The sequence below is a fragment of the Ahaetulla prasina genome, chromosome 2 (genome assembly GCF_028640845.1).
Source record: "Ahaetulla prasina isolate Xishuangbanna chromosome 2, ASM2864084v1, whole genome shotgun sequence".
Lineage (NCBI taxonomy): Eukaryota > Metazoa > Chordata > Lepidosauria > Squamata > Colubridae > Ahaetulla > Ahaetulla prasina.
This window is the reverse complement of record NC_080540.1, coordinates 61677862-61700194: the sequence shown is the minus strand read 5'-3', so window position 1 is coordinate 61700194 and position 22333 is coordinate 61677862. Positions and strand designations below refer to the sequence as shown.

The window sequence follows — 22333 nt, the reverse complement described above, 5'->3', positions numbered from 1 at the left end:
AATGAAACAATTTAGGTCAGAGGGAATGTGGCACTGCAATCTCACAGACCCCACCCACCCCTGAGCTCAAAGAAAAATTTAAGAAAAGAATGTTGCAATATTAATTCCAGAACAAATTAGTCATCTAGAAGCATAATGTTTAGAGGACTTAGTTTGGATGATGTTGATTTTACTTTTTCAGTTCCTCTGCACTGTGATCGCTATCCTGCTGCACTACTTCTTTCTCTCTACTTTCGCTTGGCTCTTTGTGCAAGGCCTTCATATTTACCGCATGCAGACTGAAGCTCGCAACATTAACTATGGAGCTATGAGGTTCTATTATGCCATTGGCTGGGGGGTCCCTGCCATAATCACTGGTAAGTAACAGATGCGCTTAAAACAAAAGCACACTCTAGCACACTCCATAGATCTCTATGCTACTAAAGCTCTTATGTCTGTAACCTTTAACTTGGTGAAAAGGTACCTCACAGGGCAATTTTTTTAAACTAAGATAACTCAGAATGGTTAACATACAGAATGTGTGCAAAATCCAGGACCCATGACTCTTGTGGAATTGAAATTCGGCAAATTTTATAAAAAGTTTTATGACATAATATTGTGGTAAAACATTTTATGACTTGATACAAAATGTCATAAAATATTTCCCATTTTATGGTCAACGACTGTGCTTCACAGTTAAACATGGGCTTACTTTCGACTGAATTTTTAAGAACTTTTCAAGTGCATTAGAAGCTCTGCCATTGTTGAAGATATTGAGAAAATTGGTAAGGAAATATATCTGAAACGATGAACCACAGGCCACGGCTCATCTAGTAATCCTCAAAATCCTATTCTGGAAAATTGGTAGTTACAGTCCCAACATTGGATCGGAAAAGCTTGATTCAGAAAGGCAGTATAGGTCCTGCAGTAGATATGTTAGAATAGAATAGAATTTTTTATTGGCCAAGTGTGATTGGACACACAAGGAATTTGTCTTGGTGCATATGCTCTCAGTGTACATAAAAGAAAAGATACGTTCATCAAGGTACAACATTTACAACACAATTGATGATCAATATATCAATATAAATCATAAGGATTGCCAGCAACAAGTTATAGTCATACAGTCATAAGTGGAGAGAGATTGGTGATGGGAACTATGAAACGATTAATAGTAGTGCAGATTCAGTAAATAGTCTGACAGTGTTGAGGGAATTATTTGTTTAGCAGAGTGATGGCCTTCAGGAAAAAACTGTTCTTGTGTCTAGTTGTTCTGGTGTGCAGTGCTCTATAGCGTCGTTTTGAGGGTAGGAGTTGAAACAGTTTATGTCCAGGATGCGAGGGATCTGCAAATATTTTCACGGCATTGTAAACCTGCATTGTAAAGCTGTGGTCTCCCGCCCTGCTTCTGCTGTCAAGATATATTCAGACTGCCCTCCTAATTACCGCCCCCAGCCAGCATAGTTGGTTGAAGATGACACCAGTTGTAGTGTTTGTGTACGAGGGGAGGGAGGGAGGGAGGGAGGGAGGGAGGGAGGGAGGGAGAGTTGTTGCAGCTGGAAAGCTGTCCAAATTTAGGGGATATAAATCCTTCATTCCCAAATTATGTTTTATTGGTTGCCAGTCCTTAAAACATGCCAAGACTCTTCATTGTATTCTCAATTTTCACAGTTCAAGATCCAGTTTACTTTTATGAGGTGATTAGGAACAATGCCACAGATAAGGATTCTCAGTATCTGTGCAGATAAATGAAATCTTAAGCAAGATTGTGGATGGTTCTGCTTGCAACATTCCAGCTTTTTCTTCATCAGAACCAAGAAAATCCAAGGAGGAAAAAAGGAGCATTTCCAGAGGCAACATACCTTGATCAGGAGCATGGAATTTGTAGTACAGAATTTATCTTTTTTTTTTTTTTTAAATCAGGATTATCAGTTGGTTTGGATCCAGAAGGCTACGGGAACCCAGATTTCTGCTGGATTTCCATCCATGACAAACTGATCTGGAGTTTTGCAGGGCCCATAGCTCTTGTCGTTCTGGTAAGCACTTCTCGTGGTCGATTTATATTCTGGTAAGCACTTCTCGTGGTCGATTTAATATAAATTAAGTTGCAAAACTCCTGAATAGTTGGAGCCATGCAAGTGCGTCCAGTTGCTTAGCCAGGATGCTAGGCTGAAGCCCTTCCTTTTCCATTCTCAGCATATCTGCACCCTGATTTGCCATCCCCTTGCTTCCATTCTTTGCCATGACTACATGGGTTTTTGCACCATGCTCTTTTTTTCTACTTTCTACCACTTTGTCTTCATTTTCCTTTTAACATCTCTCTCATGCTGCTCCTGGAGACTAGCATTAATGAATCTTTTGGAAGGACTGGGGGACTCCACAACTCCTCTGTTGTGCTTTCTATACTTTTTGGGATCTATTTTAGAAAGGAATTAGTGCACAGAAGGCTTGTATTCAGGGTCTGATCATGTTAGCTATACCAGATATTCCTTCCAAGGAAGGTATGTCTGGAGGGGGAATGGCATAGGGAGGATAAAGTTGGTGACTGATCTGTTTTGCTTAGTGCCAAAGCTACTGTTACTAACCGCCGACTTTGTTTCCAGATGAATGGGGTTATGTTTCTTCTGGTGGCAAAAATGCTCTGCTCACCAGGACAAAAGGAAGCCAAGAAGAAAGCTGTGCTGTGAGTATTAACTACAGTCATTACAATGATCTGCTAAGGCAAAAACTTGCTCTGCAGTGTAACTTTGTTGCAAACATTTGTTCATCAATGTTCACCTTCTCCTTAAATGTTTTTTCCCCCTCTTCTAATTAAAAATATAAAACACTTTGCCTACTGTCAGTCTTGAAAAATTCTGCTTTCCAGTTTTCCAGATGTCCTCTGCCTCTTCAAAAAATGATGTTGCTGGAGGCAGTAACTTGTGTGTCTTAACACTGCTCGTTTATTGCTTGAGCCATGTATGTTGGGGACATTTCTTGGTGTGTTTTATGGGTCCATGTCTGAACTATGATGAGTGGGCTAACGCTACTGATCTTTCTGCAACCTGTTGTTTAACCACATATTCTAATTTCCATGTCTGCCTCTCTGGGGGGTTCTTTCTCTCTGTCTGTCTCTAGCATGACGATGCGAAGCTCCTTCGTTCTGCTTCTAGTTATTAGCACTGCTTGGCTCTTTGGTCTCTTGGCTATCAACAACAGTGTCCTGGCTTTCCACTACCTCTACACTATCCTCTGCAGTCTTCAGGTAACTCTCTCGACTAGGTTGATGGTTGGGTGAAAACTATGAAGCCGTCAAGAGAGGAAGGTGTCTCTGTTCTGCTGGCAACTATTCCTACAGAGCTCGCTAATCCTCAGCAGTTCTCCAGACAAACCTTGAAGCTGCTGTCTGAGAAACATTTCTCCTTCACTTATGCTAAAGATATTGAACTATTCCTGGATCCAAGGCACTGTGTCTGCAAATCTCCCTGCATGTTTTCATGGGTGGTCTTCTGTGCTGAGCTAGGCTGATTGCTCCATTTTTCTGGGCTAATGATGTACAGTATGACCAATTTGCAAACTGAGCTGAATATTCGCAGAAGGCAGCAAGGAGCACAATATTTATTTATTTTTAGTTTCATAAGTATCATTAGACAACAAGCACCAATCACATAGCAAATGGAAGGATGAAGGATGATAGTCTATCAATTGGAAATAAAAATGCTGCATATACAGTATTTAATTATCATTAGAAAGAGCAACTGAGGATTAAGTGAAGAGGAAGGGAAGAATAAAATCTAAATATATTTTTTAAAAGTAACAGTCATAATGGAAAATCTCTAAGAGATGAAATAGCAGAAGCCAGTAAGGGGAAAATGAAGAGTGAATTTGACTGAATGTGGGTATGAATTCATGCTTGAACTTGCACCCTAACAATAGGAAAAGTAAAATGCAGATGATTCTCCATTTTTACTGCATCGGTAGATTGCATTCAGTAGCCTTGTTTAGGATTGCCCATTCCCTATTAGGGAAGGATGGCTGTAAAGAGCTGTAGCCAGGTCACTGAAACTATATTGTGCCAATAAAATTGCTCTCATTCACTTATTAGCGACTCTTCATTAACATAATCTGGTGTTACAATGTTGTCTGAAATTCATTTCCACCTATGGAGTATAGTGAAGTGAAGGGGGTGCTTTCTAGTTGTTATCTCTGCCACTTAAAAACTTGATTCATGTTCTCATGGCTCCTTTAAGGTACTATCGAGGAGTGTAATGGGTGGGGCCCCCAAAGTGGCCAACACTCTTTGAGGGATGACGGTTTGCCACCTTCCTTGAATGTGTGGATGGTACCCTCACTCCAAGGATCCACCAATTTTGAACAATTCTGGTCTGGTCCCCAACCTGCTCTTAGTGAGAAGCCAGAAATAGAATGGAATGGAATGGAATGGAATGGAATGGAATAGAATAGAATAGAATAGAATAGAATAGAATAGAATAGAATAGAATAGAATAGAATAGAATAGAATAGAATAGAATAGAATACTTATTGGCCAAGTGTGATTGGACACACAAGGGATTTGTCTTGGTGCATACGCTCTTAGTGTACATAAAAGAAAAGATACATTCATCAAGAATCATAAGGTACAACACTTAATGATAGTCATAGGGAAACAGTCAATATAAATCTTAAGGATACTGGTAACAAGGTTACAGTCATACAGTCATAAGTGGGAGAAGATGGGTGATAGGAACGATGAGTAGTGCAGATTTAGTAAATAGTTTGACAGTGTTGAGGGAATTATTTGTTTAGCAGAGTGATGGCGTTCGGGAAAAACCTGTTCTTGTGTCTAGTTGTTCTGGTATGCAGTGCTCTGTAGCGTCGTTTTGAGGGTAGGAGTTGATATAGAACACTCTTGAAGAAGCAGATTATTTGGACTGGATCAGCCCAGATTCAAACTCAAGCCAGGGGTGGATATGACATTGGTCAGTGTAATTGATTATATTTGTTGGGTTCTGGTTTGAGGGAGTGCATCCTTTTCAATCTTTTTAGATTTCTCAGTAATATTTGATACTGTGAAACCTTGGAGCTAGGGGCACTGTACTTCAATAGGTCCACAACTTCCTGAGAGGACAGAATTCCAGCTGGTAGCAAAGAAAGATCCGCCCAAGGAATGTTCACATGTGGGCTCTTTCTTCTTGTCCTGTTTAGCATCTATATGAGACCGCTAGGAGGGATAATCTATTAATTTAGGGCAAGACATAGTCAGCACACGGGTGATACACAGCATTACATCTTCATCACATAAAATGCTGAAAATGCTCTGGAAATCTTGACTTTATATCTTAATGTTGATGAAGGATGAAGCAAGGCAGAGCTATTGGTCATGTAGAAGGATTCTCTATCAGTTCCAGTTATAACTTCCAGTTATGAAAAAGGGAGTCCATAACTTGGGTTACAACCTGAATTCACGGCTGTTGTTAAATAGGCAGGTGGGAAGCTGTGGTCAAGAGGGCTTTTCCCAACTTCAGCTGCTGCACCAGAGGAAGCCCTGGCAACAGTGACTTGTGCACTTAACACCACTAGCTGGATTACAACACTACACTCTATATGAGGGCTACCTTTGAAGTTCACGCCAAACGGCCCAAAATGCAGTGGCTTGTACGTTGCTAGACCAGAGTCACAATAATCATATAACACCAGAGGTGGGTTTCAGCAGGTTCTGACCAGTTCTGGAGAATCGGTAGCGGAAATTTTGAATAGTTCAGAGAACCGGTAGTAAAAATTCTGACTGGCCCCGCCCCCATCTATTCTCTGCCCCCCAAGTCCCAGCTGATGGAGATTTTGCAGTAACCTTCCCCTGGATTGGGAAAGGAATGAAGATTTTACAGTATCCTTCCCCTGGAGTGGGGTGGGAATGGAGATTTTACAGTATCCTTCCTCTGCCACGCCTACCATGCCACGCCCACCAAGTCATGCCACGCCCACCAAGTCATGCCACACCCAAGCCACACCCACAGAACCGGTAGTAAAAAAATTTGAAACCCACCCCTGTATAACACCTATACTGAACTGAAAAATCACTGCATTGGTTGCCAGTATATTTCTGGTATAGCTCAAAGAGTTTAATCTATAAAACCTGATATGGTTTGGCACCTGGTTACTTGCATGACCTCTTTCTCCCCATAGAGGTGATTTGTACACCTCTTACATGTACCCCAGAAAAGTCCTCCAGTTTCCTGAGATAAATGAGACAATGCTTTGCAGGTGCAGTCTCCATATTCTGAATACCTTCCCTCTTGAAACTAGATTAGCACCCTCTCTGTCGACAATACCGAAATCATTCAAAACCAAAGTATTTCAGAGGCCACTTGGGGACTGAAGCATGCCATTATTTGTACTCATCTGCATTTTTATTGCACTTTTATTTGTTGCATTAGCTTTTTGTATTTACTTTGTTGTTTTAGCATGCATTTTATGCTTTTATTAGTGTAAACATTGAGTTTACAGTAAGTTACTTGATGATAACTGGCTGTCAATTTGTTTCAGTACTGTTCATTTGCTAATTTACTAAGACTTTCTTTCTCTGACTCTACTGAGTGCTACAAGCATACAGGAGATTAAGATGCTTCTGTTCTGATTTTTTTTTTCTGGTCTATTGTTCTTAAGTAAGCCAATTTCTCCCTCTAGTGGAAAATAAATCATTACATTTCTTTTTGCTACAGAATTTAAGAATAACACGGCTTAAACACACGGGGATGGGAAGATGCCCTCTGGAAACTGCCTAATTACAAATTTCAGCATTTCTCACCATTGTCTGTGCTCACCTTTGGTTGCTGAGCATTGAGTTCAACAACCCTTGGAGGGCTACAGTTTTTTCTTATTCCTATATGTGGGTTATATAATAGGGAGGAATATTTTGTTTGTCACATTCATATGATAGGATGCTAGATGATCAGTTTTGTTAATCCACCTCTGTATCTCATGAATGGTATTGGTTGGAAGGCTGAGCTAAGTCTAAATCCTGGCTTGAGACTCTGAGAATGACTGCCATGAATATAAATGGCCCTGTGTCTGGTGATACAGGCAATCAGATCTGGATGCTTTATGTTAGTGGTTTAGGGCGACCACTATTTTATTTACAATAGTGCAATATTTATTTCAGTTCAGTTCAACGGTGGGTTGCTATTGGTTCCCCCCAGATTGGGTGAACCGGAAGCAGCGTGAGGCTCCACCCAGTCACCCGGATGCTTCTGTGCATGCACAAGCGAATCAGTAGCGATGGGTTTTGAAATCCACTCCTGATTCAATTGTATAGAATGTGAAGGATGTGTGTTTATGTTTTTTTTATAGTTATAATGTACACTGAAGATGGCATTTAATTTCATTGTGTGACAATAAAGTAAACAAAACAAAACAAAACAAAAGTCATGTCTTCTTCTCCCATGTATTTCCTGAATCTTTTTCTATCTAAAGAAATCTGTTTAGAGGTGGGGAGAAGTATACTTGTCCCAAAGGTGGTTTTTCAAGAGGCAGCTGGACTTTCTGGTTTTTCTTTGAACACATTTTGCTTCTCATGCAAGAAGGCTCTTGAAAAAAGCACCTTTGGGACAACCATGACCTGGATGATTGAGAATCTCCGTAGACAAGAAGCATACTTATCCAGGGGAGGCTACTGTCTGGAAGTATCTCCCATGATCCTGAGTGGTTCTCTCTCTTTTTCTCTGCAGGGTTTGGCAACATTGATTCTATTCTGTGCACTGAACAAGGAATTCCTGGAAGCCTGGAAAGGGGCCTGCCTGGCCAAGAAAGGCGAAGAAACTCCCAGAAGTGGCCAGGTATGGACTGGGTGGAGATAAAAAGAGGTTCATTTGTTGTACGTCTCCCCATTCAAATAGACCTTTCCCCTAAAGAGTCCTTAAGCAGTGCCTTATTCACTTGATTGCTAGTTATTCTTTACACTTTGTTCTATTTATTCACTTGATTACTATAGGCTTTGATATTCTTGAGTGACTCAGGCCTTCTTCCTACTATTGAAGCTGGTGCTCAAAGCAGGTTGTCATCTGAGTAGAGTAGAGTAGCATTGCGTAGCATAGCATGGCATGGCATGGCATGGCATGGCATGGCATGGCATGGCATAGCATAGCATAGCATAGCATAGCATAGCATAGAATAGAATAGAATAGAATAGAATAGAATAGAATAGAATTCTTTATTGGCCAAGTGTGATTGGACAGACAAGGAATTTGTCTTGGTGCATGTGCTCTCAGTGTACATAAAAGAAAGGATACCTTCATCAAGAATCATAAGGTACAACACTTAATGATAGTCATAGGGAACAAATAAGCAATCAAATCATATTAGGAAACAGTCAATATAATATACAGACAGTCAAATAGATCCCTCTTGTCACTTTCCTATGTTCTTCTTCCATGTCAGGGCCACAATGCCTACAACAACACAGCACTGTTTGAGGAGAGTGGTCTCATTCGTATCACCCTGGGAGCCTCCACAATCTCATCTGTTAGCAGCGTGCGCTCAGGCCGTACTCATTCTAGCCAGCGGGGCTACCTCAGGTAGGAAGCTTCTCCAAGTCATGTCTGAATCCATGATTTGGCACCTTGTTTTTTTCCTATGGAAAGGTGGGATAAGTTTTAAAAGTAAATAAATAAATCTAAGGAGAATTGACTGTGGCTTAGTAAGGGTACCATTTCTTTTAGAATCCATAGCAGACTCCTGGGCCTTAAATATTGTGTTCTGCATGTGAGCAGGGGTTTGAAAGCCACTTAGGTAATAATGCACTAATATCATCATTAGGAGCTCCATTGATTGTTCTTCCCTCCAATCCCCAATATATGTTCAGCTAGAGTTTCATTGAGGCCTAGTAGGTATACAAAATGGGTGTTGACAGAGGGAGATGAATCGTACAAAGAAGCAAACTTTGTGATTCTGACCCAATCACAACTTTTAAAAAAGTTCTCCTCTCGCACCCACCCCCATTCACATATATTTTCACCCTTTAAAAGATAATAAATATGAACTTATCTGAATCATCTCATTTCTCCGCACTAACCAGTCAGATGGCTTTAGAAACTAATAAGCAGAGGGGCAGCCTTTTCCTGCTGTCGTTTCTCATCAATTTATACAAAATGTCAGGTAGCCCCTGAAGGTAGCAAGCCAATTTACTCTCCTGTAGCCATAGCTAGCTTTATGACCATGATTATGTAAAATTCCCCTTTTAAATCAATCACCACATCTACAATCCATTTTTACAAATATGTCACATTTACATATTTGACATTTACTTATGAATCCCTAAACAATTTAGGATTGGAATGCAGGAGAATGCCTTACTATCTATCCCCTTTATAGATCTTTGTAACCACTAATTTGGAGAATTTGGCTCTCCAAACTATGTCACGTGCTCTACATCCTTTGACTTTGACTTGATTTGAATCAAGAAAAGAGCCCTTTCTTTGGAATGCCCTCTCTCCAAGCACCTTTGGGACAACCATGACCTGGATGACTGGCAATCTCCATCGACATCTCTCTCCAGAAAGAAAGCACATGAATATTCATTAAAATTGAACCATATACTGAAAATCTTTTTATTCATGGTCATTTGAAAACTGATGCAGATACAATTGCTCTACCAATGGGATTTGTGTGTGTGGTACTATGATGTGCCCTGTGTTTTTATAATGTAAACTAAAAGATGATACATATGTACTTAAAATATGGCTTAATTGTTTGCCTACCTCCACCAGTGGTGAAATTCAATTTTTTTTACTACCAGTCCTGTGGGAGTGGCTTGGTGGGCATGGCAGGGGAAGGATACTGCAAAATCTCCCTTCCCAGACCACTCTGGGGCCAGCCAGAGGTGATATTTGCCGGTTCTCCAAATTACTCAAAATTTCTGCTTCTGGTTCTCCAGAACCTGTCAGAAACTGCTGAATTTCACCCCTGAACTCTATCCTCCCCAAGAGGAGCAGGATGGGAGTTCAGAAGGAAGCAAGTCACCAACTTGTGACATATGGCAGTGCCAATTCATGAAGAACAATAGAATCATTGCTTGTGTGCTACATATCAGCTTCCTTTGCTGTTATGCAGCATAGGTAAGATTACTGTTGTTTCCTCACACCAGCCTTCCCTGTTCTGATAGAATGGTAGCTGCTGCTTTTGAACAGTATTTATCTAAGGCACAACAGTTTTTTTAGGGCTTAGAATAGATTCTGGCTCTGAAACTACTCAGAAGTACCTGGAACTTTTTTGCCAGCTCTCAGTGGATCTATGTATGTTCTGTGTTTTGAGTTTCAGAGAGAACATGATAGCACATCAAGGCTCGGCTCTGGATCACAATTTGCTCAACCATGCTGGCCCGACTGACCTTGACGTAGCCATGTTCCATCGTGATGCAGGTCCAGGTAAGGGTAACTTCTAATGGGTATAAAAGAGAGGGGTCTCGTTCCAGGATCTAAAGCAGAAGTCCCAACTTGACAAGAAATATCACTGATATTTAGTCTATCAAATATTTCTGATATCAAAGACTGTGAGTATCCGCAGCTTTTCCTAAGGAAGGACAGGTTTATGCCTAACCAGGTCTTTCTTACTGAAACTGACCTGACTTGGCATCATTGTGACTGATGACATGCTTTGTGATTATGAATGTTGGTTATAATGTAGATTATGAGGCCAACCCACCCTTTCAATTTTGCAAGCTATTTAACTTTTGGGTGATTCATATCTGGGGAAGCTTTTCCTCCTTACTCTTCTTCCCCCTCTTCAAATATCCCCTATCTTATCCAGATCAAGACTCTGATTCCGACAGTGACCTCTCCCTAGATGAAGAACGCAGCCTCTCAATTCCCTCTTCAGAGAGTGAGGAAAACGTGCATCTCCGGGGCAGATTCCAGCGCCCGTTCAAAAGGGCAGCCCACAGTGAGAGGCTCCTCACCAACCCTAGCGATACTGCACCCAAAGGCAAGTCCCAGGACTCTGAGAACATGCTGAGTCATGGGGGATTGGTTGGGAGCAGGGCTCAGGATGGCCAGGGGCTGGGTTGACACAACATGCTAGCATAGCTAACATCAGAGTAGGAAGGTCAAGGTTCACTTGAATGTGGGATTTGAAGAGGGAATTCACCTCTTGCCTTAGCTTCTTGTTGCAATCAACCTGTTTAGACATAGCATGGCGTATGAACTCAGGAACTGTGTTTTGTTCATCTGGATTTCATTTCGTTATGTTGTATGAGGCTCGTACAACATAACTATATTTTACAATAACAACAATATACACAAACATACATATATGTATAATTATACGTTTATATGTCTTTCACCTATTAAGAAAAGGAAAAGAAAAGTAACACAGTATATTTATGATAAATCAGAAAACAAAAATGCAGAGCAAAAAGCAAAGGAAGAAACATAAAGGATAAAATGAAAAGACAATGTGTTAGAACTATTAAGTAAATAGTACAATGGCCTCAAGTCTTAAACAGCCAATTAAATCTCAGCCAAATGGAATCCCGTTGATCATATTTCCCAGAGCATTGATAGGAAGCAAGCTCATATATAGAAGATGTAAAAAGGTATTCCATTGGAGCAAACATCTTTTTTAGCTGCTGCTACACAAGTACAACAAATGCAAATTTCTTCATATTTCGATAAGTTCCAAAATTTTGGAATTCATAATTCAAGATCACATTTACTTCTTTGTCTTTTTGTAATCACTCTGTTTACAGTTCTGTGAATATTAAACCAATACTATGTCAGCCTAGAGCAGGGGTGTCAAACTCAAGGCCCGGGGGGGACGGATGTGGCCCGCCAGGTGCTTAGATCTGGCCCGAGGGGCCTCCCTAGAAATAGTGAAGGACTGGCCCATGGTGCTTCTGCTAGCAAAAATGGAGCTCGGGAGGGCCATGCACGGCCCTCCTGAGCTCTGTTTTCGGCTGCAATAGCCTCCTGCAACTCTCTGTCAGCTAAAACAGACCTCGTTTTTCACTGGAAAAACACTCGGGCCAACACAGGTGCCTTCAACCTGAGTGACATTGAACTGGCCATGTCCCCTGGCCACCACCACCCTGAGGTGAAACGCACCCTGATGAGGCCCTCAATGAAATCGAGTTTGGTCTAGAGCAACACTAGAATATATCAGAAACACTCCTGACATTTATGATGAAGCAAAGCTCTTTGTTTGGTGCTCCTTTTAGCATTGTGGGGCCATTTTGCAAAGCATCACATGAGAAACAGAAAGAATAATGACTTTCTCAACATTGACTAAGACTATATTAGTACAACAAATGTACAACAAAGTACAACAAATGCAAATTTCTTCATACTTCGATAGGTTCCAAAATTTTGGAATTCATAATTCCGTAATATATTGGAAGTGAGTTAAAAATAAATAAGTATACATGCGGATCTTTTTGAACTCCATTTTATTGTAAAGTAAAATACAAGTATGTATTCAAATAAACTTGATTAATTTATGGCTCCTCTGCATATAGAATTCATAACAACTATAGAAATTTGCAAAAAAAGGTTGTGATCTTCTCAAGGAGATGTTCAGTATATTTTTGTAGTATAAGTGTGAAATATATAGTTGGGCAATTAGTAATTCTGAAGCATAATATGCTAGGTCCTAATAATTTCACTCCACCCATTGAAAACAACTTGATCAACTCAAGAATGAGAATATACTGTGGCAAAGTGTTATGTTAATTTATGAGATGTTCTGTGCTCTCCCTCTGTATACCTGCAATGTTCTTCCCTAGATGTTGACGGTAATGATCTGATGTCCTATTGGCCAGCACTGGGAGAATGTGAGGTGCACTCCTGTTCTCTCCAGAAATGGGGCTCAGAGAGGAAGCTTGGATTTGATGTTAATAAGGATACAGCCAACAATAACCAGCCAGACTTGGCTTTAACCAGTGGGGATGAGAACTCTCTCACTCAGACCCAACGGCAGAGAAAAGGTGAGGTGACTTAAAGCATAATCAGCCTACAATTAATTTGGGGTTACTCTCTCTTAGACTAACCCAGGAGTCTGCAAACTTGGCTCTTTTAAGACTTGTGGACTTCAACTTCAATTCTGGGAGTTGAAGCCCACAAGTCTTAAAAGAGCCAAATTTGCAGACCCCTGGACTAACCTATTTTACATGGCTGTTTGCAGGATACTTTTGAGGTAGGTAGTCACTTTCAGGTAAAAAGGAGTGGCCATTCAGTCACCTGATCATGCCTATCATTTTGAAGCAGTGACCATCACTGCAGGTGTGCTGGCTGTAAATGTGTGGGCAAGGAACCTGTCTATACAATACAGCTCAATAACAACTATCAGTCATTCATCAACAGAGTAACAAGTTACTATTCTTGGAACGCAGGACCCCCATCAATTTCTCCAGACAATGCATGATATCCCATGAGCCGTTGGACCAGGTAAACACTGACAAGGTTTCGTGACATCAGCAGCCTTTCCCCCATTTGTGGAGCAGGCAGCAATGAGGGTGTTGAGAGCAAAGGGAGGAAATGATAAATGGTCAGGAATCCAATGCATGATTTGCATCAGAATTTACAAGCTTCTCTCTTGAGGTGCTTGTCCCTGAAGTTTCCCTCCCTTCTATCACTCTTCCATTTTCCACAAGTTCTTTACTCGTCAGCTTCATTGATGTCCACCCTAGTCCCACTATCTGTCTCAGCACGGCTCTAAAGCCATTCCTTTCAGGCTAATAGCCTCTTACCAATCTCCCTGCCAAGAAGGTCTGTGAGAAGAAAGTATCCTTCAGAACTAAACAAAGGAAGGAAAGCAACCACATAGGAGACAAATGCCCCTCTCACAGCAAATATCATAGGTGGCATAAGACAACTCAGTTGGAACTTGAAAGGAACATCACTTCCAGCTCTTCCCTGACATCCAGGAAACACAGCTGGGTCTAGGAAAACAAGACAGCAGAGACAGGATCTCTTCCCACCCCCCACCCCCAGCATGGAAGTGGTGCTTTCAAAACAATTCTTTGGAACACCATTGTTTATTTACACTTGGTAGCATATAACAATATGCAGGTGAATATGTTCAGAACTCTGGCACCAGAGGTTCCACAGAGTGTTGTTTTGTTTCTTCACATTTGGAGTCATTGCTTCAAGTGTGTATGTATGCAGAAAGAGTGGCTGAAAACACATCCATACAACAAATAGATTTCCATGCTATTGGTAGTCCTCATTTAGTGATCACAGTCAGGATCAACAATTCAGTCATGAACCAAAATTGTTGCTAAGTAAAACCATGAGTATATTTATAATCTTATTTCCGCTTTTCTTCAAAGAACTGTGAAGAAATATGAGGATTATATTTTTTTTCATTACTGTCATAACTGGTCAATAAACAAAGCAGTCACTAAATAAGGACTATCTGTAATCACTTGGGATCTTGCAGAACAATGCTCAGATATCCCCCTTCTCAGAGGCTCATAAATGCAGAACACCAGGCCTTCAGGTCCACTGGCACATCAGTTTACTTATATGGAAGGGAAAGTACATGCTAGTACCTCCTCAGAAATGCATAAAGTTACCAGTTGCTATATGAGCTTTAATTCAGAACTGCATCATTCTGAAAAACACTCCTCCTTATAGCTTGAAGCTCCAGAACAACATTTTCTCAGATATGGAAATAGGCACCAAGATTTTTTTCCTTTGTCTTGCTTCCTTAAATTTCTTATGTCAAGTTGCTAGAATCTAGAATCTGAATCATCATGCTACTGCTCCTTCCTTCCTTCCTTCCTTCCTTCCTTCCTTCCTTCCTTCCTTCCTTCCTTCCTTCCTTCCTTCCTTCCTTCCTTTCTTCTTTCCTTAATAAATGTTTGCTCTGATTTTTAAAAAATCATGTTTTTGTATATAAAATGGCTGAATGAATAATTTTATGTTTATTGAGATATTAAAGCAAAACAGGAATAGTCATTTGTGGATCAGGTAGCGGGAAGCAATCAGGGTGGGTTTATTGTTTTTTCTCTTTCACCTTCAATGGGAGATGAGTGCCCCCCCTTATAGTCAGCAATGACTAGCAAAGTAAAATCCGCAAGGAATCCTTTCCTTTCCCTTCCTTCCTCCTCACCTTTGTTTTTTTAAGGAAGAGAAGCAAAGGAAGAGATATTGGTTTGAATCATCTTTTTAAAATGCTGTTAAAAGAGGAGGTCTTAGAGAAGGCTTTGAATAGACAAGAGAAACAGACTGTTTGGGAAAAGGCAACTATGAGCCACGGTGGTTAAGAGTGCAGTACTGCAGGCTACTTCTGCTGACTGCTGGCTGACTGCAATTTGGCAGATCGAATCTCACCAGGCTCAAGGTTGACTCAGCCTTCCATCCTTCTGAGTTGGATAAAATGAGGACCCAGATTGTTGGGGGCGATATGCTGACTCTGTAAACCACTTAGAGAGGGACGTAAAGCACTGTGAAGCTGTATATAGGTCTAAGTGCTATTGCTTTTCCAAACAAGATAGAGCCTGATAACAAGAGTCAGAAAAATATGATTTGGACTGACAGTGATGTCAAGGATTGGGCAAAGCAGAAAGAGAGGGGGAGGCGGAGGAGGAGGAGCAATAAATCAGTGAAAAACATGTATGCATTTCAGATTAAAGTTGATCCAGAATAAGGAGGAATAGAGTAAAATTATAGAAATGGGAGAGAAAGAATTGTTGCAGGGATGTGTATCACCTCAATACAAAAAAACCTGAAAATAATTCCAAGAGGAGAGGGCCTTAGACTTCTCACTTGCTTCTACTCTGTTATGTAGGCATCCTGAAGAATCGCCTCCAGTACCCTCCAACTTTGCAAGGCCTGTCATCTGTGGGCAGAATGACCAATGATCTTTCCTGGTATAAAACCTCCACCTTGGGTCACAGGGTGGTCCCGGCTGCTTCTTATGGCAGAATCTATTCTGGAACAGGCAGCCTCTCACAGCCAGCAAGTCGTTACTCGTCCCGGGAGCAGCTTAATCTGCTGATGAGAAGGCAGATGTCCAGAGATCAACTGAGCCGAAACACCTCTGGAGAATGCCTAGAAAATATGGCAAGCAGGCACAGGTCCCGGGAGCAATTGGATGCCCTTATGAACAGGCCTGGGTCAAGGGAACATCTGGACACAATCCTCGATCAACATGGATCTAGAGAGCACCTTGCAAGCATACCCAGCAGGCATGGGTCTAGAGAAAAAATAGGTGAAATAGCTACTGAACGTGATCCAAGAGATCACAGGAACACTCTACCCAGAAGGCAGACATCTAGAGACCATCTGGATTCTTTACCCTGTAGATTTGGGTCACGAGAACAGCTAGACTGCAGTGGGGCAGTAAGAGAAATCTCTAGAGAATGGCTTAATACAATGCCTCTTAGGCAGGCCTCTAGAGATCGAATGGACACCTTGCCAGCCCGAGATACTTCTCGAGAACAGTTGGATCTGCTTCTTAGAGGGCAACCTTCAAGGGACCAACTAACATCAACTAGGCATACTTCAAGAGAGCATCTGGACATAGTGCCTGGCAGGCAGGCTCCTTGGGAAAATATTGAACCGCTTTCTAGGCAGCAACCATCTAGAGAAAATCTTGAACTTCTCTCCAGAAGACCAACTTCTAGAGAAAATCTAGAAGCAATCCCTAGCCGTCACCCTTCCACAGAGCAATTAGACATCCTTTCTTCTATCCTAGCCTCTTTTAACTCTTCGGCTTTGTCGTCAGTGCAGTCATCCAGTACCCCCTCAGGCCCACAGACCACCCCCACCCCTTCTGTGGCACAGGCATCTTCTACACCTTCCATGCCATGCACTTCACCACCTCGGTCTGCAACATCCCACAGTATTTCCGAGCTGTCACCAGATTCTGAGTAAGTGTTTCCCCTCTACTGACTACCCAAGTAAAACGAGTATGTTTCAAAATTTAAACCCTCTTGTTGAAGAACAAGACATGCTAAATTAGAAGAAGCTTAATTTTCTGGTTGAAGGACTTGCAAAGGTAATTGCATTTCAAGAGGTCTTTGGTCTTATCATAGGTCTCTCTCTCTCTCTCTGCATGACCTGTATTCAAAATGCTAATCATAATTGAAGTTCACCATGATCCAAAGCGGTCTGACATACCAGGATCGACTGAAAGTTCTTGCTGGGAAGCTTTCAGCACAAGACCTAATAAGTTTATTTATGTATTTATTAAATGTATAGGCCACCCATCTCCCCGATAAGGGAACTCTGGGCGGCTTACAGATCATGGAAAAATAAATAGAAAAGCAATTTAGAAATTTAAAACTATGCAAAAAACCAGAACCACAAGACAATACAGGGATGAGATCTTCTTACCCCAAAAATCCCCTTCAGCACCAAGCACTGCCTTCGGGACCCCAAGCCAACCACCCAAACCAAGTTTTAACTCCCTTCCAGAAGGCCAAAAGGGTGGGGAGCAATTCTTACCTCTGGTGATAGATACAGTGTTCCACAAGGTCGGGGCCACAGCAGAAAAGTCTCTTTTCCTTGACCCTGTCCAATGGAATTCCTCAGTACAAGAGGTCCATAGCAGGCCTCTTTCACTGGTGCGAGTGAGGTAGACTAGTCCCACTGGGGTGAGATGGTTCCTCAGACGCTTGCTGCAAGATTATGCAAAGGACTGCATAGCAGCACTGCTTTTTTTTTTCCTTTGCTGCCACTACTTCTGTAGTGTTCCACATTATGGATGCAGTCTAATTACTCCCTCCAGAACATACTAGAATAATGCTACTACATCATAATGTAAAGTCATTTACACCGTGGGGAGAGATAAGAAGAGAATAGCGCCAGGTTTCCCTTTTGGGGGGGGAGGTCCTTCAGAAAATGATATAATTTAGTGGCCAATGTCTATAAAATGACATACACAGAATAAAAACAAAGAAACCAAAAAATTAGTTCCTGGTGGGAATTTTCAATCTGCAGTCACCACTAGCAGTCAGCAAACTGTAAAGTGTAAATGCCAACTGTTTATAATTCACCATATCTGTCATAGCTTCTTCCAAAGAATACTGCAAATTATAATTAGTGAAATGCTAAACTCCAGCACCACTAACTACAGTTCAGGGGATTCATAGTTGGGACATTACTAGATGTTCCTTTCTCTCTCTGTGAATCCCTAAATCCCAATGTGACTATCTTGTTGCTGAGCACTTTCTGTCATGTCAGCTCCTGATTCTTTCTTGTTTTGACTGCAAGGCTTTGTGTCCTGACACAATGGAAGATGCTCAATAACGCTGCTGGCTGATCCATAAAACCTCACTTCATTTTCTGTGATCTATAACCACATTTTTAAATGCCCTCAAACTAGGGCCTCTGGTGGCTCAGCAGACTAAGTCTGTCTGTTATTAACACAGCTGCTTGCAATTACTGCAAGTTCAGGTCCCACCAGGCCCAAGGTTGACTCAGCCTTCCATCCTTTATAAGGTAGGTAAAATGAGGACCCAGATTGTTGGGGGCAATAAAAGTTGACTTTGTATATAATATATAAATGGATGAAGACTATTGCTTAACATAGTGTAAGCCGCCCTGAGTCTTCGGAGAAGGGCGGGATATAAATTCAAAAAAAAAAAAAGTAGCTATGCCAAAAGTAGTCCCAGAGGTGTTTTTTTTCAAGAGGCAATTGGACTTTCTGCTTTTCTTTTGAGGACATTTTGCTTCTCATCCAAGAAGCTTCTTCAGCTCTGACTGGATGGTGGGGAATGGAAGGATTCAGTCAGAGCTGAAGACGTTTCTTGGATGAGAAGCAAAATGTCTTCAAAGAAAAACCAGAAAGTCCAATTGTCTGTTGAAAAAAGCACCTTTGAGACAGCCATGACCTGGATGACTGAGAATCTCCATAGACATATGCCAAAAGTAGCTGGCAACAAATACTCCAGAGAAATCCAGCATACACATTGATAGTAAATCTCACTAATAAATTAAAACAGATCATTCATCCTTAGAATCTTAAAATGCCCTGGGAGAATTCTGAGACCTACCTGTTTATGTTTATGGATGTAAATTAACTAAAAGCAGCTCGAATACTTGGTCATTTATTTATTCCTTCATTCAGTTTACAGGTAGTCCTGTACTTAACAACCATTCATTCATGACAGTCCTGAATGAAGGGAATTACAACCTGTGCCCAAAGTTACAGCCATTGTAGCACCCATATGGCCAAACAATCAAAATGTGGCCACTTGGCAACCTGCCCACTCTTATGTCCACAGGGGTGCCGCAACTCCCCCCTGCCCACCTATCTCCCCCCCCCACATCAATGCCCTTGGAACCCCCTGCCACTCTCTGTCCCACTGCCCTAACTCAGCTTTGCAATTTGTTGCCCCTGACAAGACATACCCAGCCTGGCAGGGGTCTATGATAATTTGCCACAGCCAACTTGCCATGGACAACTTGTCATGGTCAACTCACCACGGGACAATTTTCTGTAGGAAAAGAGTTACACTAATATCAAAGAAATGGTGGAATAGAATCATTAAAGAAAGGATGCAAAAGGAGGGACAGAATGAAATGTGAATGACAAAAATTAAAATGTTTGTTAATTTATTTTAAATAATTAAATTGAATTGTTAAATTGTCCTGCTGCAAGTTGTCTTGCAGCGAGTTGGCCATGGGGTGTTGTCCCACTGTGAGTTGGTTGTGATGAATTGGCCATAGCAAGTTGCCTGTGGCAAGTTGGCTTCCCCCGTTTTTCAGAATGCAGGGTGGCAGTGGTAGCTGGGACCGGGCAAGACAGGATGCAGGGCAGCCAAAAGGGCCCATTGGGGGAAGAAGTTGGTAGGTGATGGGAGTTGGAAGGAAGGCAATCCCTTACCTTACTGTGTCTTGGGATTCCCAGAATTCTGGGAGTTGAAGTCCACAAGTCTTAAAGTTGACAAGGTTGAAGACCCCTGCCTTGAAGGATAATTTTTTTTGTGGGGGGGTGGGGATGCCATAGTAGAAAAGTCCTCCTTTCTTGACCCTGCCAGACAACGGTCCCTGGCAGATAGGACCCAGAGCATGCCTCTTCTGCCTGATGGAATGGTAGATGTGATTGGAGAGAGGCTCTCCTTCCATTTGACCACGAGATAAGAAAAACCTCTGGCCATTCTTGGGTGTTCAGTTTATGTTCCCCACTGTATGAGGCTATTGTGCATTTCAGCCACATTGACAATGCACAATGCAATGCTTTTGCCTTATTTTGACATGTGGTTTGGAGAAGAATTAGTGGCCTGGGTTACGTTCCCACAGTGTACTTATTTAATTCTTCTTTAGTTCTGTTTATTATCTTCCCGCCATGTTTGTCACCACATTGGGAGTGGAGGGGTGTTTCTGCACCCTCACTAATCACTGTAGCTGATTCTGAATGCAGTGTTGGTTTGTTTGTTTTTTTAACTTCCTCAAGAGAAGTAGCTGTCTCAGTTATGCCTTTTGTTTTTTCCCCCCTGAGAAGATTAACAAGAAGTGAGGGTCATTCCTGAGGGGCCCAGCTGTTGTGAGAAGAACCAAGAGGCACTGCAGGACCAGGCACTTCCAGCAGAGGACCCGGATCCCTCAGAGGGCCTGCAAGAAAGAAAGAAGGGAGGCTTTGTGGAAGCCGAGACCAACTATGCTCTCCTCCAGCATTCGGTGGTGGAGAATTTGGTGGGATGAGAATGAGCACGATGGACTCACCGGACTGTGGAAGAAAGGTGTCTGGGTGCTGCTAGAGGTCCCCTCTCCCCATTCAAAGGGACACCCTAATGGGAAGGAGGGGAGCTACCACACCATGGGCGAAACTCACCATTAATAGCATCTCCAAACTGGACCAACTGAAATCTTCCTTTTTTTCTGTACTCTGTGCAAACACGACAGGGTGGGATGGCTGCAAGATGTGGGTGCGGGAAGGGTTTTATACATTTTTGTATCTTTGTAATCAGAGAGAAGAGAAATTTCTATGGTTATTTTTACGGTTCTTCTGTTCCCATTGCTGTGATGCTGATCTTATTTTCTAGCTGTCCATGATGCATTTGGATTGTGGCATGAGGCGATGTTATGCAGCCTTTCCCGGTAAGGCTCAAGGCAGAAAAATGGTGGGACCTTTTCTTGCAGACTTTTTTCAGGTTGTGTGTTAGGTTGGTCTTGTTGAATGTCTGTATCTTATCTCCTCATGAGCCAGCAGTAAGTGGCAAGTATTGTGCTGGGACAAGGGTATTCTCACTACTAAATTAAGTCAGCGCATTTGTAATTGGGCTCTAAGATCTCGTTTGCTTTGTCATATATCCCCAGTCTAACAAGCCTGGGACCCGAAAGGGCTTTGTATACTTTCTAATGCTAGAGCAATTACACATTTTGGGAACCTCATGTATTTATATATTCTAACAAGTTGTATTGATACTCTTCTTGGAGTGTCCATTGTATTAGCAGGGTGGAATCTGGCATATTTCTGAACTTGGCCTTAGTTGAAATTTGTTTTGGCACTGGATACTGTCTGTGAAACACACATGAAAGTAAGTTTTTTTAAAAAATAATTTTTTATTTGAGTCTATTGCCCTCCTCCTCTCTAGCAAACTTTTTACCCCCAAAACAAACGCCTGCATCTGATAACTCTGTGTGTGTGTGTTTGTGTGTGTTTGTGTGTGTGTGTTTGTGTGTGTGTGTGTGTGTGTGTGTGTGTGTGTGTGTGAGAGAGAGAGAGAGAGAGAGAGAGAGAGAGAGAGAGAGAGGGAGGGAGGGAGGGAGGGAGAGGGAGAGGGAGAGTGGGAGAGAGAGAGTAAAACTCATCTTTGAAGCTACAGTTGTTGAGTTTTTTCCCTCTTACTGGTGCATTTTTATAGTGCTATATAACCAGCAAGGAGCTGTAAGATTGGGATTTTTTTCTCAATATATAAGCAAAATGGCCTCCAGTAAATACATGCCCGTTTGCTGCTTTAAATGGGGATCTTGCTGAAGTAATAGTCAAGGTGTCAAAATTCCATGCCGATATTCCTCAACTTATGATCCCAATTGGGATCAGAATTTCTGTTGCTAAGCAAAGCAGGTGTTAAGTAAGTTTTGCCTGATTTTACAACCTTTTTTGTCATAACTGTTAAGCAAGTCACTGCAGTTACATGAATCATGAAGTCGTTAAACGAATCAGGTTTCCCCCATTGGCTCGGCTTGTCAGAAGCTGACTGGGAAGGAAGCAAATGGCAATCACCTGACCCCGGGATGTTGCAACCATCATAAATACATGCCAGTTGCCAAGTGCCTGAATTTTGATCATGTGACCATGGGGATGTTGTGACAGTTGCAAGTGTGAGGACTGGTTGTAAGTCAGTTTTTTTTCAGTGCCATTGTAACTTAGAACAGTCACTAAATTGATGGCTGTATGTTGAGGAGTAACTGTACGAAGGACCTCAGTTCATCTG

General features: G+C 41.8%; 1 protein-coding gene across 1 annotated transcript in view; it reads left to right on the top strand.

Moving 5' to 3' along the window:
- The window catches only part of CELSR3 (cadherin EGF LAG seven-pass G-type receptor 3), a 114755-nt gene extending 93164 nt beyond the window's left edge, over positions 1-21591 (top strand). The window contains exons 25-35 of the mRNA XM_058167159.1: positions 182-356; positions 1903-2015; positions 2583-2659; positions 3097-3223; positions 7683-7790; positions 8392-8528; positions 10270-10376; positions 10759-10932; positions 12728-12928; positions 15736-16819; positions 20395-21591. Of these exons, the coding sequence (XP_058023142.1) occupies positions 182-356; positions 1903-2015; positions 2583-2659; positions 3097-3223; positions 7683-7790; positions 8392-8528; positions 10270-10376; positions 10759-10932; positions 12728-12928; positions 15736-16819; positions 20395-20425 (2334 nt within the window). The 3' untranslated portion in view covers positions 20426-21591. The remainder of the gene's footprint in view (positions 1-181; positions 357-1902; positions 2016-2582; positions 2660-3096; positions 3224-7682; positions 7791-8391; positions 8529-10269; positions 10377-10758; positions 10933-12727; positions 12929-15735; positions 16820-20394) is intronic.
- Positions 21592-22333: the final 742 nt, after the last annotated feature.